The following is a 16,720-nucleotide window of genomic DNA, read 5'->3' on the forward strand; positions in this document are numbered from 1 at the left end:
AAGAACAGGTTGAAAGAACAGTTAACAAAACACATATCATCCTTGATCAATAAGGACAGAGTACATAAGCAAGGAGGTCATATTAAATTTGTGTAAAACATTGGCTGGGATTTTCAGACTCTTTCGACAGGCAGGATCTTCTGGTCCCCCCAACGGGCCAGAATAGGAAACTCCATTGACAGCCGCGAGGCCGGAATGCCCCTGACTAGTTCAGCTTCAGCTGAAGTATTATGCCCAGTTCTGGGCAGCACACTTCAGGAAAGATGTGAAGGCATTAGGTAGAGCGCAACAAAGATTCATGAGAATGGTTCCAGGGAGGAAGAACTGCACTTACGCATATAAATTGGAGAAGTTGGAATTGTTTATCTTGAAGAAGAGTAAGTTAACAGGAGATCCAATACAGACAGCCAAAATCATGAGGGTTCAGGACAGGGAAAGGGAAAAAACTGTTCCCATTGGTGGAAGGATTGAGAATGAGACAGCACGGATTTAAAATAACTGGCAAAAGAAGCAATGGAGGCATGAAGAGAAATATGTTCACACATGGTTAGGATCTGGAATGGATCTCTGACAGTGTGCTAGAGGCAGGTTCAATCGAGGCACTTGAGGGGAAATTGAATTATTATTTGAAATGGAAGAATGTGCAGGGTTATGGGGAGAAGGCAGGGGAGTGGTACTAGGTGAATTGCTTTGAGATCCAGCACAGATATGACAAGCTGAATGGCCTCCCTCTGTGCTGATACAAATGCTGTTCTGCACTTTCTTGCTTAATGCTTTGTACAATGTTACATCTACAGTGTGGGTACCTATAAACTACCTTCAACAGCATTTTCAGACCCTTGGTATTCCCAACGTCCACCCTTATTGATTCTACTTCCTAATGCGGGCTTTCTTACCACCATCTTTATTCCATCCTTCATTAGCAGGGTTCCTCCTTGGCATTTTGCCCACCATTTTGAAATTTGTGTATCCTGGAATATTTATTGCCCACACTCAAATCATTTTGTAACCATGTCTCTCTAATCTTGGAATGAGACAATCAAATCAAGCCAGATCCAGTCTAGAAAATCAACAGGCTTGCAACATTAAACGGCAGAGAGATCACATGCCTCCAAAGCAGAGTCTGGCAGAAGATACGCTCTGATACCCAAATTCTAGCCATCCATAACACCTTTTACCTACAGGAGTAGACATAAGTGTTGAGGAGTAGGCTCCCTCCAATGAGTCCCAAGACTGCTCCTCTAGACTGAATCACAAAGACTTCAAAGCCACAATTTTGTCTTTCTTTTACAAATTTCATTGAAAATCCTGTTTCATTAGAATTTTGCCAACGATTCAAATGTTCCACTGGAATATGACAGCCAAGAACATCATGTAAAAATCATACACTATGTCTCCAAATTAAAAGTAAAGCTAAACATGATACAAAAAGGAAAATGGACTGCTGAAACAATGTGACACAATCAGGTTTAGCAGTGTTGAACTCATTCCATGGAATGATTGCCTATTTGTGAGTATGTGAAAGCTATTGAGCAGGAGGCATCAGTTTTTTTATACGGCTTTGCAAATGTTCATTTTTACTCATCAGCAGATGTGAAAATATCTCTTCCTTAACTGTCCAGTACAAAAAAAGTTAGCAACAGAAGAAACCACAGCAGATAAAAATGAACAAGCAAACTGTAAAAGTGTTTTGCATTGAAAGCTGCAACAATATTTTCATAGGAGTTCTCTGCTTTTGCCTCACTGATTGAAAGATGCTCCAATTAGTAACTCACTGTGTTTAGCTCTGTATTGATGTTACTTGGATCATCCCCTCCCATCACCACCACACGTGCTGGCATGTAACTGGAGTCCTCACTCGCAACCACTAAGGTCAGTTGTCTGGAACACAAGCAAAAAGATCACTCATTAGCATTCAAACAACAGTCAAATACATATTTTAACTAATTATAGGTGTAGGGGACAATCTAGATGAAAGTACTCTACAACTAGAATACGTAGCTTCATACATGTGAATTTTATGCTGCACAAGTTGTCGAGGTCACATATTCACCTTTGTTTTATTCCCTTAATTTGGGTGATTTCTGCAAACTTACACCAGAGAAATTCAACAGTTGCATTGTTATCTGTCTCATGTATTAAAAATGGCAGGTGATTTATATGAATCTATTTAAAAAATGAAAGTTATGTGAACTAAGTGTTATGAAAAATCCTATGATAAAAATTTCCACATTTATCTTCAATATGGTATCGATCTTTGCAAGTGGAAAAGTGAAGATGATTTTTCCAATGCTAAAGTTTTCTAAGTAATTTTGCATCTCAGGAACAACTCTGAATAAAATCCATGCCTGTTCCTGTAATGCAGGGCAGGTAGCTCTCTGGAAAAGTCATCAGTGTTCTTTCAAACTTGAAGCAATAGATCAACTTCGTTGCTTTTATAAGCCCTGTTTATTTAGAAAAGACCAAGAGAAAGATAAAGTAGGGAAAGTGCATGCACAACCTCAGTTAATAAAATCATACAGGTTTACCACATGGAAACAGGCGCTTCTGCCCAACTTGTCCACGCAGCCTTTTTTTTATTAAACCCCGAGGCTCGACCCACTTGCCTGCATTTGGCCCATATCCCTCTATACCCATCCTACCCACGTAACTGTCTAAGTGCCTTTCAAAAGACAAAATTGTATCCACCTCTACTACGACCTTTGGCAGCTTGCTCCAGTCACTCATCATGCTCTGTGAAAAAATTGCTTCTCTGGGCACTTTTGTATCTCTTCCCTTTCACCTTAAACCCATGCCCTCTAGTTTGAGACTTTGGGAAAAGATATTGACTATCTACTTGATCTGTGCCCCTCATTATTTTATAGACCTCTATAAGGTCAACCCTCAGCCTTCTACGCTCCTGAGAAAACAGTCCCAGTCTATCCAGCCTCTCCTTATAACTCAAACCATCAAGTCCCGATAGCATCCTAGTAAATCTTTTCTGCACTCTTTCTAGTTTAATAATAACCTTTCTATAATAGGGTGATCAGAACTGTACAGTGTTGCAAGTCTTGTACAACTTCAACAAGATGTCCCAACTCCTGCATTCAATGTTCTGACCGATGAAACCAAGCATGCTGAAAGCCTTCTTCATCACTCTGTCCACCTGTGACTCCACTTTCAAGGAGCTTTGAACCTGTACCCCTAGATCTCTTTGTCCTGCAATTCTCCCCAACGCCCTACCATTAACTGAACAAGTCCTGCCCTTGTTCAATCTACCAAAATGCATCACCTCACATTTCTCTAAATTAAACTCAGCCATTTGTCAGCCCACTGACCCAATTGATCAAGATCCCGTTGCAACCAGAGCTAACTTTCTTCACTGTCCACTATGCCACTAGTCTTAGTGTCATCTGCAAACTTATTAACAATGCCTCCTATATTCGCATCCAAATCATTAATGTAAATGACAAATAACAGTGGACCCAGCACTGATCCCTGAGGCACACTGCTGGTCACAGGCCTCCAGTTTGAAAAACAATCCTCTAATAGGGTGTTGGGGAGCGTTACAGAACAAGAGATCTAGGGGTACAGGTTCATAACTCCTTGAAAGTGGAGCCACAGGTGGACACAGGGGTGAAGAAGGCTTTCAGCATGCTTAGTTTCACTGGTCAGAACACTGAATACAGAAGTTGAAGTTGAAGTTGTAGAAGACATTGGGTAAAGCCATACTTGGAATATGTGTACAGTTCTGATCCCCTATTAAAGAAAGTATATTATTAAACTAGAATAAGTGCAGAAAAGATTTACTAGGGTGCTACAGGGACTTGATGGTTTCAGTTATAAGGAGAAGCTGGATAGACTGGGATTCTTTTCCCTGGAGCATAAGAGACTTCGGGATGACTTTTCAAAGGTCTGTAAAATAATGAGGGGCATAGATCAGTTAGTCAACATATTTTCCCAAAGGTAGGGGAATCTAAAAGGAGAGACACAAATGGGTCCAGAGGGGCAATTTTTTTTTCACTCAACGGGTGGTGAGTGTCTGGAACAAGCTGTCAGACATAATAGTAGAGGTGGGTACAATTTTGTCTTTTAAGGATAAAATTTAGATAGTTACATGGGTAGAATGGATATCGAGGAATGTGGGCCAAACACAGGTAATTGGGACTAGCTGAGTGGTTAAAAAAGAGGGTGGCATGGACAAGTTGGGCCAAAGGACCTGTTTCTGTGCTATGAACCTCTATGATTCTATGACAAACGTCAGGTAGATGATACAAGTGAGGACCGGGCTGAATGTAAATGTTCAGAGAGGAAGAGAAAAAATAACACGGCAAAGAAAGAGTATGAGGAGAAACAGGCAAGTAACATAAAAGGGAATGCAAAAGTCTTCTGTTGGCATGAAAAAAGAGTAGAGACAATCAAGGACCAAATTTACAATTGGCGACAGAGGGTATGGCTGAGGTATTAAATATGTTTTGCATCTGTATTTATCGAGGGAGCTGCTGCTGAAGTTAAAGCTAAAAAAGCAGCAACTAAAATATGGGATAGGTTAAAAGTTGGTAAACAGCCAGTATTAGAAAGTATAGCTATACTTTATTAAACTGTAAAGTTACCAGGCCTGGATCAGATGCATCTGAGGATAGAAAGAGAAGAGTGGAAATTATGGAAGCACTGGTCAGAATTTTCCAAATTTTCTCATATGCAAAATTGAAAATGTTACACCTTTGTTCAAAAGATGGATAAACCCCGCAACTGCAAGCCAGTCAGGTTAATCTCGAGCGAGCAAAGATTTTAGAAATGATAATTCAGAACAAAATAAACAGTCCTATGGACAAATGTGAATTAACCAAGGAAATCCAGCACTGATTTGTTAAGGGCAAATCCTATTTAACTAACTTGATTGTGTTTTCTGATGAGGTGACAAGAGAGAATAGATGAGAATAATGCTATTGATGTAGTGGACTTCCAAAAGACAAGGTACAGACAATGTACCAAAAAGACTTGATTACCTGTTAAGACTCACAGTCCAACCATTATCTTACAATTTGAGTCTGTGTCTATATATGCCCTGTTTGTGAACCTAATTCTGCACTCAGCTGATGGAGGAGCTGTGCTCCGAAAGCTCATGCTACTAAATAAACCTGTTGGACTTCAACCTGGTGTTGTGAGACTTCTTACTGTGCCCACCCCAGTCCAACACCAGCATTTGCACATCACTACAAATTGTATGGCAGAGACAGTGAATAAATGTTGTGCATCTGTCTTCACAGCAGAAGACATAAGTGGCATACCAGAAATAGAGGGCAAACTGAGGGCTAATAAGAATGAGGAAATGAAGGTAACCAATATGAGCAGAGAAAATTACCTGGATTATGCAATCTCAGAAAGCAGTCTCACAACAACAGGTTAAAGTCCACAGGTTATTTGGTAGCAAAAGCCACTAGCTTTCGGAGCACTCACTGGTCCTTCGTCAGGTGAGTGCGAGTAGCGAGCGCTCTGAAAGCTAGTGGCTTTTGCTACCAAATAAACCTGTTGGACTTTAACCTGGTGTTGTGAGACTTCTTACTGTGTTTACCCCAGTCCAACGTCGGCATCTCCACATCATTTCTGCAATCCCAACAGACCGAAAGTTAACAAATGGAGGTCTACTATTCAAGAAAGGAGTGAGGGGAAAACAATGAACTTCAAGCCAATTTGTCTGACATAGATTCCAGCAATCTGCTGGTAATTTATCATTAGGAAAGTCTGAACAATATACTTAGAGCATTATAATACGATCTGACAAAGTAAACATGGTTTTACAAAAGGGAAAACATGCTTGACAAAGTTTTCAGTGTTTTGATGGTATTGATAAAGCACCAGGACTAGATGAGATGCATCCAAGATGTTGAGGGAAGTTAAGAGTGGAAATTGAGGAGACATAATCTTTCAGTCTTCCATAGAATTAGGGATGGTGCCAGAGGACTAGAGAATTGCAAATGTTACATCCTTATTCAATGAAAGGGTGTAACGATAAGCCCCGTGACGACAGGCCAATCAGTATAACATGGGTGATGGGAAAACTTCCAGAAACAATAATCTGGGACCAAACGAATAGTCACATGGACAAAGATGGATTAAATGAGAAAAGCCAGCAAATAATTAATAAGGGAAAATGGTGTTTAACTAACTTGCTGGGATTTTTGAAATAGTAATGGAAAGGGTTAACAAGGGATTTGCTGATGTGGTATACATGGACTTCCAAAAAGCATCTGATACAGTGCCATACAAAAGACTTGAGTAAATGGAATGAAATGGACACTTAGCAACTTGGAAACATAATTGGCTGAATGTCAGGAAACAGATGGTAGTGGTTAATGGATGCTTTTTGAATAGGGAAGGGTTTATAGTGCGACTTCCTCAGGGGTGAGTATTCAGGCCTTTGCTGATGTATATTCTTGACCTAGACTTTGGTGTACTGGCCAGAATTTGAAAATCTGTGGATGATACAAAACTTGCAAGCATTGTGAACTGTGAAATAGTAGAGCTTAAAAAGGACATAGAAGAGTTGGTAGCATTTGACAAGGTCCCATTTTGGGTGGCACAGTAGTTAGTATTGGTGCCTCACAGCACCAGGGTATCATGTTCAAATCCAGCCTTGGGTCACTGACTGTGTGGAGTTTGCATGTTCTCCCTGTGCCTGCGTGGGTTTCCTCTGGGTGCCTCAGTTTCCTCCCACAGTCCGAACAATGTGCAGTTAGGTTAATTGGCTATTCTAAATTGACCCTGGTGTCAGGGGGATTAACAGGGTAAATATGTGGGGTTACTGGAATAAAGCCTGAGTGGGACTGTGGTTGGTGCAGACTCGATGGGCTGAATGGCTTCCTTCTGTACTACAGGGGCTATATATGGCAGACTGGTCCAAAAATTGAAATCCCATGTGATACAGGGAAGATGGCGAGTTGGATCTAAAATGACTCAGTAACCAAGGGTAATGGTCAATGGATGTTTTTGCAAATTGAAACCAGTTTCCACAGGACTCAGTGTTGGGATCTTTGCTGTTTGTTGTATATATTAATGATTTAGACTTAACTGTGGGTAGCATGATTGGGAAATTTGCAGATGATACGAAAACTAGCCGTGTAGTTGATAGTGAAGAAGATAGCTGTCGACTCCAGAACGACAGCAATGGTTTGGATGAGTGGGAAGAGAAGTGGAAAATGGAACTCAATCCAGAAAAATGGGAGGTTATACGTTTGGGGAAAGCAGACAAAGTGAAGGAATACTCAATAGATGGGAGGATATTGAGGGAGGTTAAAGAAGTGAGTGATCATGGGAGTGCATTGTCACAAGTCCCTGAAGATGGTAGGAGAGTTGGATAATATGGTAAAGAAAGCATATGGAATGCCTTTATTGGACAAGGCATTGAATACAAGTGCAGCGATGTAATACAGGAACTGTGTAAAACATTGATTAGGCTAAGCTGGAATTGTGTGCACAGTTCTGGTGTCCACATTACAGGAAGGGCATAATTGCTGTGGAGAGACTGCAGAGGAGATTAACAAGAATGTTGCCAAGGCTAGGCTATGGTTATTTTCATATGAATGTATGAAATAGAAGTTAAATATCCAATGATCCCCAATTCCACAGGCTTCTGAGACATGGGGGGGGTGGGGGGGTATGGTGTGGTGGTGGTGGGCGGGATTTTCCTGTCCCACCTGCCATTGGAATCACAGTGGGATGGGGGGAGGAGGTGAACCATGAAAATGTCTGTTGACCTCAGGCGAGATTTTCCAGTTTTGGAGCAAGCATGGCCGAAAAATCCTGCCCATAGAGTTCTAAACCCGCACAATCTTCAGGAAAAAAATCTCCACCATGGAGATATCTGTGGTCTCCCTCACTGTCCCAGCTTCCCAATCAGTTTCCACTTCCCGCCACAAATAGATAAGTCCCCAGATGTGCAACTCCCCCGAGGCCAACCAGGTACCCATGGCAGGGGCACTGCCAGGTGGCACTGACTGGGCATTGCCGGGCAATGTCCTTCTCCCCTGTGGGTTATACTGACCTTGGCATATCCGGCGGGATCTCCTTAATAGGTTCATGGTATGGGTGGGGGGATGGGGGAGAGATCTGGCAAGGAAGATGTTGAATCATATATAGCTTTATTGAAATATATCGATTACTTTGCCAGTGAGGGGTGATGAAAATCGGCTATCACGAACTCAGTGGCGAGATTCACAACCTCGACAGGTTTCGCCGGATGATGAGCCTCTGTCCATGATCAAGCGGACGGAGAGAGTGGGCACAGGATCCTGCCCATCCTTCCCACATTCAGGATCTTATTTACATTAACCAAGTCACCCCTCACTCTTCTAAACTCCAGTGCAAACAAGACAAACTGTCCATTCCACGTAAAATCCAGGAAACATTTTTTCAACTGCCTCCAACATATTTACATCCTGTCTTAAATAAGCACAGAGTATTCATGATGTGGTCTCACAAATGCCTTGTATAACTGAAGCATAACACCCGTACTTTTATGTTCAATTCCTCTTGTAATAAAGGATGGCATACATTTAACCTACTTGATGATATGCTATAACTGCACATTAATTCTGTGACTTGTGCACTACAACACCGAGATCCCTCTGCACCTCAGAATTCTGCAGTCTTTTTCCATTAAAGTAATATTCTGCTTTTTATTCTTTTTATCCCATCCTCGTCAGTGATGCATTTATGGGCGGCACGGTGGCATGCTGGTTAGCACTGCTGCCTCACAGCACCAGAGACTTGGGTTTGATTCCTGGCTTGGGTCACTGTTTGTGCGAGTTTACATATTCTCCCCATGTCTGCGTGAGTTTCCTCTTGGTCCAAAAGACGTGTTGGTTAGGTGCATTGACCCGATCAGGTGCCAGAGTGTGGCGACTAGGGGAATTTCACAGTAACTTCATTGCAGTTTTAATGTAAGTCTTACTTGTGACTAATAAATAAACTTTAATTTTAACTTTATATGCAGATGTGGAAGTGAATAGACTTGTTAGTAATAAGCAGCATGGCTTTCTGTAGGGAAGGTCATGTCTCACCAACTTGATTGAGTTTTTTTGATGAGGTGACAAGAAAATTGATGAGGGAAAGGTGGTGGGTGTTGTCTATATGGACTTTAGTAAGGCATTTGGCAAGGTAGGCTGGTACGAGAGGTAAAGTTTCATGGGATCTGGGGTGTGCTGGTGAGGTGAATACAGCACTGGCTTCGTCAAAGAAGATAGAGTAGCAATGGAATGGTGCTTCCCAGAATGGAGATCAGTAACTAGTGATATTCCATAGGGATCAGTGTTAAGACCGTCATTGCTTGCAGTATGTATAAATGATCTGAAGGAAAACGTGAGTGGTCAGATTAGTAAGTTTGCGGAGTTCCTGATAGTGCCGAGAGTTGACAGAGGATTTGGATAGATTGGAGACTTGGGTAGAGAAATGGCAAATGGAGTTTAATCTGGACAAATGCGAGGGGATACATTTTGGAAGAGCAAATTGAGGTGCAAATTATACATTAAATGGCAGAACCCTTAGCAGCATTAACATAGAGAGGTACCTTGGGCAGCATGATGGCACAGTGGTTCACACTGCTGCCTCACAGTGCCAGGAACCCAGGTTTGATTCATGGCTTGGGTGACTGTCTATATAGAGTCTGCACATTCTCCTTGTGCCTGCATGGGTTTCCTCCAGATGCTCCAGTTTCCTCCCACAAGTCCAAAAACGCGCTGATCAGGTGCACTGACCATACTGAATTCCCTTCAGTGTACCCAAACAGACACTGGAGTGTAGCTACTAAGGGATTTTCACAATAACTTTTTGCAGTGTTAATAAGCCTACTTGTGACACTAATAGACTTTTATATAAACAATAGAAATCTGGGCATACAGGTCCATGGATCCCCGTAAGTGGCAACATAGGTGGATAAGATGGTCAAGAAGACATACAGCATGCTTGTCTTCAAAGGCCACGGCATTGACTATAAAAATTGACAAGTTATATTACAGCTGTATAAAGCTTTATTGCATGCAGTTCTGGTCGCCACACTATAAGAATATGGATGCTTTGGAGAAGGCGTAAAGAAGGTTTACCAGGACGTTGCCTGGTATGGAGGGTTTTAGCTATGAGGAGAGGTTGGATAAACTCGGATTCTTATCACTGGAAAGACAAAGGCTGAGAGGCGACCTGATAGAAGTTTACAAAATTATGAGAGGCGCAGATAGGGTGGCTAGTCAAAAGCTTTTTCCCAACGTGGAAGGGTCAACTCCAAGCCTGTTGACTACAGGCTTAAAGTGAGAAATGGTACATTTAGGGGAGACAGGCAGGGAATGTTTTTCACACAGAGGGTAGTAGGTGGCTGGAACACACTGCCAGCGGAAGTGGTGTATGAAAGCACATAGGTAACATTCAAGGTCTACCTTGATAGACACATGAACAGGAGGCAAAGAGAGGGAAAGAAACCGCGTGTTGGCGCAGGCTTGGTGAGGCAAAGGGCCTGTTCCTGTGCTGTATTGTTCTTGTTCTAATTCCCACAACCCCCAAAAACTGTGGTACTTCATCCCACATCCTGGCCAAGGTTGCCTTCTTTCCATTCCTTGCACCTTGAAGCTTTTTTCCCAATAGTCTTTCTTCTTGTAGGAAATTTCCTCCTTCCTAGCTCTCTTCATTCCACTCCAATCCACCTCTCACCTTATGATTATTAAGGAGAATCCTAAAGCATTTTATTATTAAAGAGAATCCTAAGGCATTTTATTCATGTGTTAGGAACAAAAGGGTTGTCAGGGGGGAAAAAAAAATCAGACCTCTCAGGGACAAAGGAAGGGAATTATGCTTAGAACCCAAGGGAATAGGGGAGATCCTAAATGAATACTTTGCATCAGTATTCAGAAAGGAGAGGGATGTGTTGACTGGGAGTGTCTCAGAGGGAAGTGTTGACCCGTTAGAGAGAATCTCCATTACAAGGGAGGAAGTGTTAGGTTTTTTTGGGGAACATTAAAACTGACAAATCCCCAGGGCCTGATGGCATCTATCCGAGACTGCTCAGGGAGACAAGAGATGAAATTGCTGGGTTTCTGACAGAAATCTTTGTCTCTTCACTGGATACAGGTGAGGTCCCTGAGGAATGGAGGATAGCGAATGCGGTACCGTTATTTAAGAAGGGTAGCAGGGATAACCCAGGTAATTATAGGCCGGTGAGCTTGACATCCGTGGTAGGGAAGTTGTTGGAGAAGATTCTTAGAGGTAGAATGTATGCGCATTTAGAATGGAACAATCTCATTAGTGACAGACAGCATGGCTTTGTAAGAAGGAGGTCGTGCTTTACAAATTTGGTGGAGTTTTTTTGAGGAGGTGACAAAAACGGTTGACGAAGGAAGGGCCATGGATGTCGTCTATATGGGTTTCAGTAAAACGTTTGTCAAAGTCCCTCAAGGCAGGCTGGTCAAGAAGGTTAAGGCTCATGGGATACAAGGAGAGGTGGCTAGATGGGTAGAGAACTGGGTTGGCCACAGGAGACAGCAGTCAAAGGGTCTTTTTCCGACTGGAGGTCTGTGACCAGTGGTGTTCCGCAGGGCTCTGTACTGGGACCTGTGCTTTTTGTGATATATATAAAAATGATCTGGAAGACGGTGTAACTGGTGTGATCAGCAAGTTTGCGGATGACACGAAGATGGCTAGACTTGCGGATAGCTATGAACATTGTCAAACAATACAGCAAGATACAGGTAGGCTGGAAAATTGGGCGGAGAAATGACAGATGGAAGTTAATCCAGATAAATGCAAAGTGATGCATTTTGGAAGAACTAATGTAGGGGGGAGTTATACAATAAATGGCAGGACCATCAAGAGTATAGAAACACAGGGGGACTTAGGTGTGCAAGTCCACAAATCCTTGAAGGTAGCAGCACAGGTGGAGAAGGTGGTGAAGGAGGCATATGGCATGCTTACCTTTATAGGATGGGGTATAGAGTATAAAAACTAGAGTCTGATGTTGCAGCTGTATAGAACGCTGGTTAGGCCACATTTGGAGTACTGTGTCTAATTCTGGTCGCCACACTACCAGAAGGACGTGGAGACTTTGGAGAGAGTGCAGAGAAGGTTTACCAGGATGTTGCCCGGCATGGAGGGTCTTAGCTATGAGGAGAGATTGGGTAAACTGGGGTTGTTCTCCCTGGAAAGACGGAGAATGAGGGGAGACCTAATAGAGGTGTACAAAATTATGAAGGGTATAGATAGGGTGCAGTTTTGAGCCCCATATTTGCGAAAGGATATATTGGCCTTGGAGGGAGTACAGAGAAGGTTCACTAGGCTGATACTGGAGATGAGGGGGTTAGCTTATGAAGAGAGATTGAATAGACTGGGCCTGTACTCGTTAAGAGTTTAGAAGGCTGAGGGGGGATCTTATAGAGACTTACAAGATAATGAAGGGGCTAGATAGGGTAGAGGTAGAGCGATTCTTCCTGCTTAGAAAGGATAGCAGAACTAGAGGGCACAGCCTCTAAATAAGTTGGGGGGGGGGGGCAGTTTAGAACAGAGTCGAGGAGGCACTTCTTCACTCAAAGGGTGGTGAATCTCTGCCCGTTGAAGTGCTGGAGACTACCTCGTTGAATATATTTAAGTCATGGTTAGATAGGTTTCTGATAGACAAGGGAATTAAGGGTTATGGGAAGAAAGCGGGAAAGTGGAACTGATTCACTTCAGATCAGCCATAATCTTATTGAATGGCAGGGCAGGCTCAAAGGGCTAGGTGGCCTACTCCTGCTCCTATTTCTTATGTTCTTATGGGTTGATAGTGGGAAGCTTTTTCCCAGGAGGGAGGAGACGATCACGAGGGGTCACAGGCTCAAGGTGAGAGGTATACCTCCGATATCAGAGGGACTTTTTTTACGCAGAGGATGGTGGGGGCCTGGAATGCACTGCCAAGTAGGGTGGTGGAGGCAGACATGCTGGCATCGTTTAAGACTTACCTGGATAGTCACATGAGCAGCCTGGGAATGGAGGGACATAAACCAATGGTCTAGTTGGACCAATGAGCGGCACAGGCTTAGAGGGCCAAAGGGCCTGTTTCCTGTGCTGTACTGTTCTTTGTTCTTTATGACTTGCTAAAACTCAAGACAATACTTGGTCACAATTACCCATACACAATACCACAGAAGTTTCAACTCTTCATAGAACCCTTACAGTGCAGAAGGCCACTCAGCCCATCAGGTCAGCACCAACTCTACAACAGAGCATCTTACCCAGGCCTAACCATAACTCCTCATATTTACCCCACTAACTTTCTAACCTACACTTCTTGGAACACTAAGCAGCAATTTAACATGGCCAAGCTACCTAATCTGCACATCTTTGAACTGCGGGAGGAAACCAGAGCACCCAGAGAAAACCCACTCAGACACAGGAAAAATGTACAAACGCCGCACAGACAGTCACCCAAGACTGAAATCGAATCCGGGTCCTTGGTGCTGTGAGGCAGCAGTGTTAACCACCGTGCCACTCTTGCATCTAGCAATAAAAAGATTAAGTTTAAATTACTTGCCAATTCACCAATTTGTAGAACTGTGCATAGGAAAAGTGTTTATTCAGATAAATAGGACTGCTAGATGGCAAATTAGATGAGTCAGCAGTTGTTGGTGTATTCTCATCAGCTCTGTGTAGAGGGAAATATCCTTTAACAGACCTAATGTAACAAGTCAATGTGCGCTTTACACATGCCTAAGCTCAAAGTCTAGGTTCCTGACACTTACCTGATGACCACCCCTTTGTGCATGTAGATGTTAATGTAATGGGACCCTGTGCTGCCATTTGATTCCCAGTATGTTTTGGTGTTCTTGTCAGTTAGCTTGCTCGCTCTGTGATGATTGGAGGAAACCTCCACCTTCTCCCAACACTTGTCCTCTTTCAACTCCACACTGGAACCTACACAATGATGAACAGTAAGAAAGGAAGGAATATAGTAACCACCAGCCAGGGAAACAACCTATACAACATCTTAACAGTTTAAACTACAAGACGTGAGAACAAAAATACTCAAAAACAGTTAAATGCAGTATCAGAGATTGCTGGCTTGATCAAGTCAAGAGGTCTCTGTGACTCCCTCAGTGCAAGTGGTCTATAAATGTCTCCACTAAAATCCTGAGACTGAATTGCCTCCTCCATATATCTGCTAGTCATTAAAAGGTCTGAAAACAGGAGCTGTCATTTGGATTAAGCTTTCAGTATCAATACTCAACAATATTAATCACAGTTAAGTCAATATGGCTAAGAACACAAGATATAAGAACAGGAGTAGGCCAGGCCATTTAGTCTTTGAGCCTGCTCTGTCAATCAACTAAATAACATTTGATCTTCTACCTCAATTTCACCTTTCTGCTCATTCCTCAATTCCCTTAGTATCTTATAATCTATCAACACTGGCCTCAACATAATCAACGACAGAGTACACACAGGCATCTGGGGAAGAGAATTCCAAAGATTTACATTCGTCTCAGTTCCATTCTGAATGGCTAACCCTTCACTATTAGACTGTGACATCTTCTCCCTACCTATCCTCTCCTGTAGGTGATATAATACTAGCAATGTTTCTGGATGACTAATCCAGAATCTTAATGCCCTGGAGGTATGGAATTAATTATGTCCATGATGCTACTGGATTGTGGTTAAAAACCCACTGGTTCACTCATTCCCTTTAAGAAGGAAATTTGCCATCCTTACCTGGTCTGGCCTATGCTGACTCCAGGCCCACAGCAATCTGCTTGACTCTGAACTGTCCTCTGTAATGTTCTAACAAGTCACTCAGTTATACAAAGCCACTACAGAAAAGTAATACAATAAAACCAAAGGAACCCTGCAAAGTCCTCCTTATTAACATCTGGAGGTCTGTGCCCAAATTAGCAGAATTGTCGTACAGATATGTTAAGTAATGGCCTGACGTAGCCATACGCACAACATCATATTTTCCAGTTAATGTTCCAGAAGCTTCCAAGATCATTCCCTGGGTACGTCATGTCTCATCAGAGGTGGCCTAGTACAGTATATAGGTAGAAGGGAGTAGCCCTGGAGGAGCTCAACACTGACTCTGCACCTCAGGAGGTCTGATGGCATTAGGTTAAACATGGGTGAGGAAACCCCCCTGACTGCCAACCACCCCCCCAGCCCCAGCTGATGAATCAATGTTCCTCTCTGTAGAGCAACACTTGAAAAACGCACTGAGGATGACAACGTATGTTTGAGTGAGGGAATTTGGGTTAAAGTAGTCACGTAAGGCAGGTGGGAAGAAGATGCTAACCAATTTCTTAAAATTTTCAAAGGCAGTTTATTCCTGCATACATCCCGAAACTGAAGGGTTATGTTTGGAATCCTAGGCACCTCTTGTGTTTACTGGAACAATTGCTGTAAATTAGAATATAAACGTTTTAGGCATTTGGCCCAGAACAGTTGTTACAGCTGATGTGGCATCTCCGCATCAGGGCTGTGAGGTTATGATATTGTAGGTTTTAAGGAAAATTGTTAAATTTAAAATCCTTTAAATTTTAAAAATGTTCTTTCAAGAAGTCACTGTGTACAGCTGACTCCACAGCTGTATGCAGTGACTTCAAGAGTGTTTAAACATTGTTGAACTGTGTTATCTTTGAATCAGTCACCAAGAGTCATCAATAATTCTTGGACTACGTAACCAAACCTTTGAAAGGTCTGAAACTCAGGGACCCTTTCAAAAGGCTGCAACTTAATTTGTTTCTTTGCTTCATAGAAGAATGACTCTTCTAAATGAGCAGGTTGGCCATTTTGTGCTTTGGACTGTATAACAAAGGCCATTTTTCACAGCAGTATGCAGAGAACCCAAAAGGCCTCAGGAAATCAGTTCCAGCCCACAACTCTTAGCTGAACCAACTGAATAGCATGTGGGAGCTGGGCTTCTCTCTGCCATTGAGTCAGGTATTTCTGTGTTAGTTAACCATTAAACGTTACAGAAGAACAGTTCACTCCTTCCCACACGCTTTTAATAGGTTATGAGGTGAGGTATTCCTCTTTGAGTGGTTCACAGTTATTTCTCAAAAGGGGTCAACCTTCGCATCATAGCTGTGTAATGCAGCTTTCTGACCTCCAGGTGCAAAAGCTGCTCTCTACATCCTTTCTTACACTTAGCTTTTAATTCTGTCTCATGTGTAAATTTCAGGTTAGCTGCAAAGTGCCAGATTAAAATTTCTACCTATTAGTGGTTGATTTGTTTTTGATCACATTTTCCTTTCAGGCAATCAGTGTACAGTTGTGCCTCTTAACTGTCTAGTTACTGATGAGTACTTAGACCCATCTATTTAATTGTATTTGTTTTTTGTCTAATTATTTATTGCCCAAATTTCCACTTTCCAAAGAAACTAAATCAGTCTGATCCCCTTAAACTTATGCCTTAGATTTTAAATTCCTGATACCCAGACTAATTCTTGCTGTTGCTATTTTAATCTTTTCAAGACAATAATATTCTTCCAGTGATTAGGTGGCCAGAGCTTCCAAAAGTGTTCCAGATGGACTCCATACAAATACAGGTTCAATACTGACATCAAATACTGCCTGCTAAATCTGTCATGAGACAGCGTTCATTATAACACCATCCATTCTGGAGTCAAATTTCATGGAATTCAATGCTGCGAATACATGGATTCTGAAAGCAGATAACTCCAATAGAGTTCAGCTATTCACGCACATTTCCATCAAACAGGCAGAAAAACAAAATTGC

General features: G+C 42.3%; 1 protein-coding gene across 2 annotated transcripts in view; it reads right to left on the reverse strand.

The window, feature by feature from the left end:
* cul9 (cullin 9) overlaps window positions 1–16,720 on the reverse strand; it is a 230,272-nt gene that overhangs the window by 120,474 nt on the left and 93,078 nt on the right. For both annotated transcript variants that reach the window (XM_080193074.1, XM_080193073.1), the window contains exons 15-16: window positions 13,734–13,905; window positions 1,776–1,881 (exon numbers count right to left, since the gene is read on the reverse strand). In XM_080193074.1, coding sequence (XP_080049200.1) covers window positions 1,776–1,881; window positions 13,734–13,905 — 278 coding nt within the window. The remainder of the gene's footprint in view (window positions 1–1,775; window positions 1,882–13,733; window positions 13,906–16,720) is intronic.

Source organism: Carcharhinus amblyrhynchos, chromosome 7 (assembly GCF_965287045.1).
Source record: "Carcharhinus amblyrhynchos chromosome 7, sCarAmb.v2.hapA, whole genome shotgun sequence".
NCBI classification, from domain to species: Eukaryota; Metazoa; Chordata; class Chondrichthyes; order Carcharhiniformes; family Carcharhinidae; genus Carcharhinus; species Carcharhinus amblyrhynchos.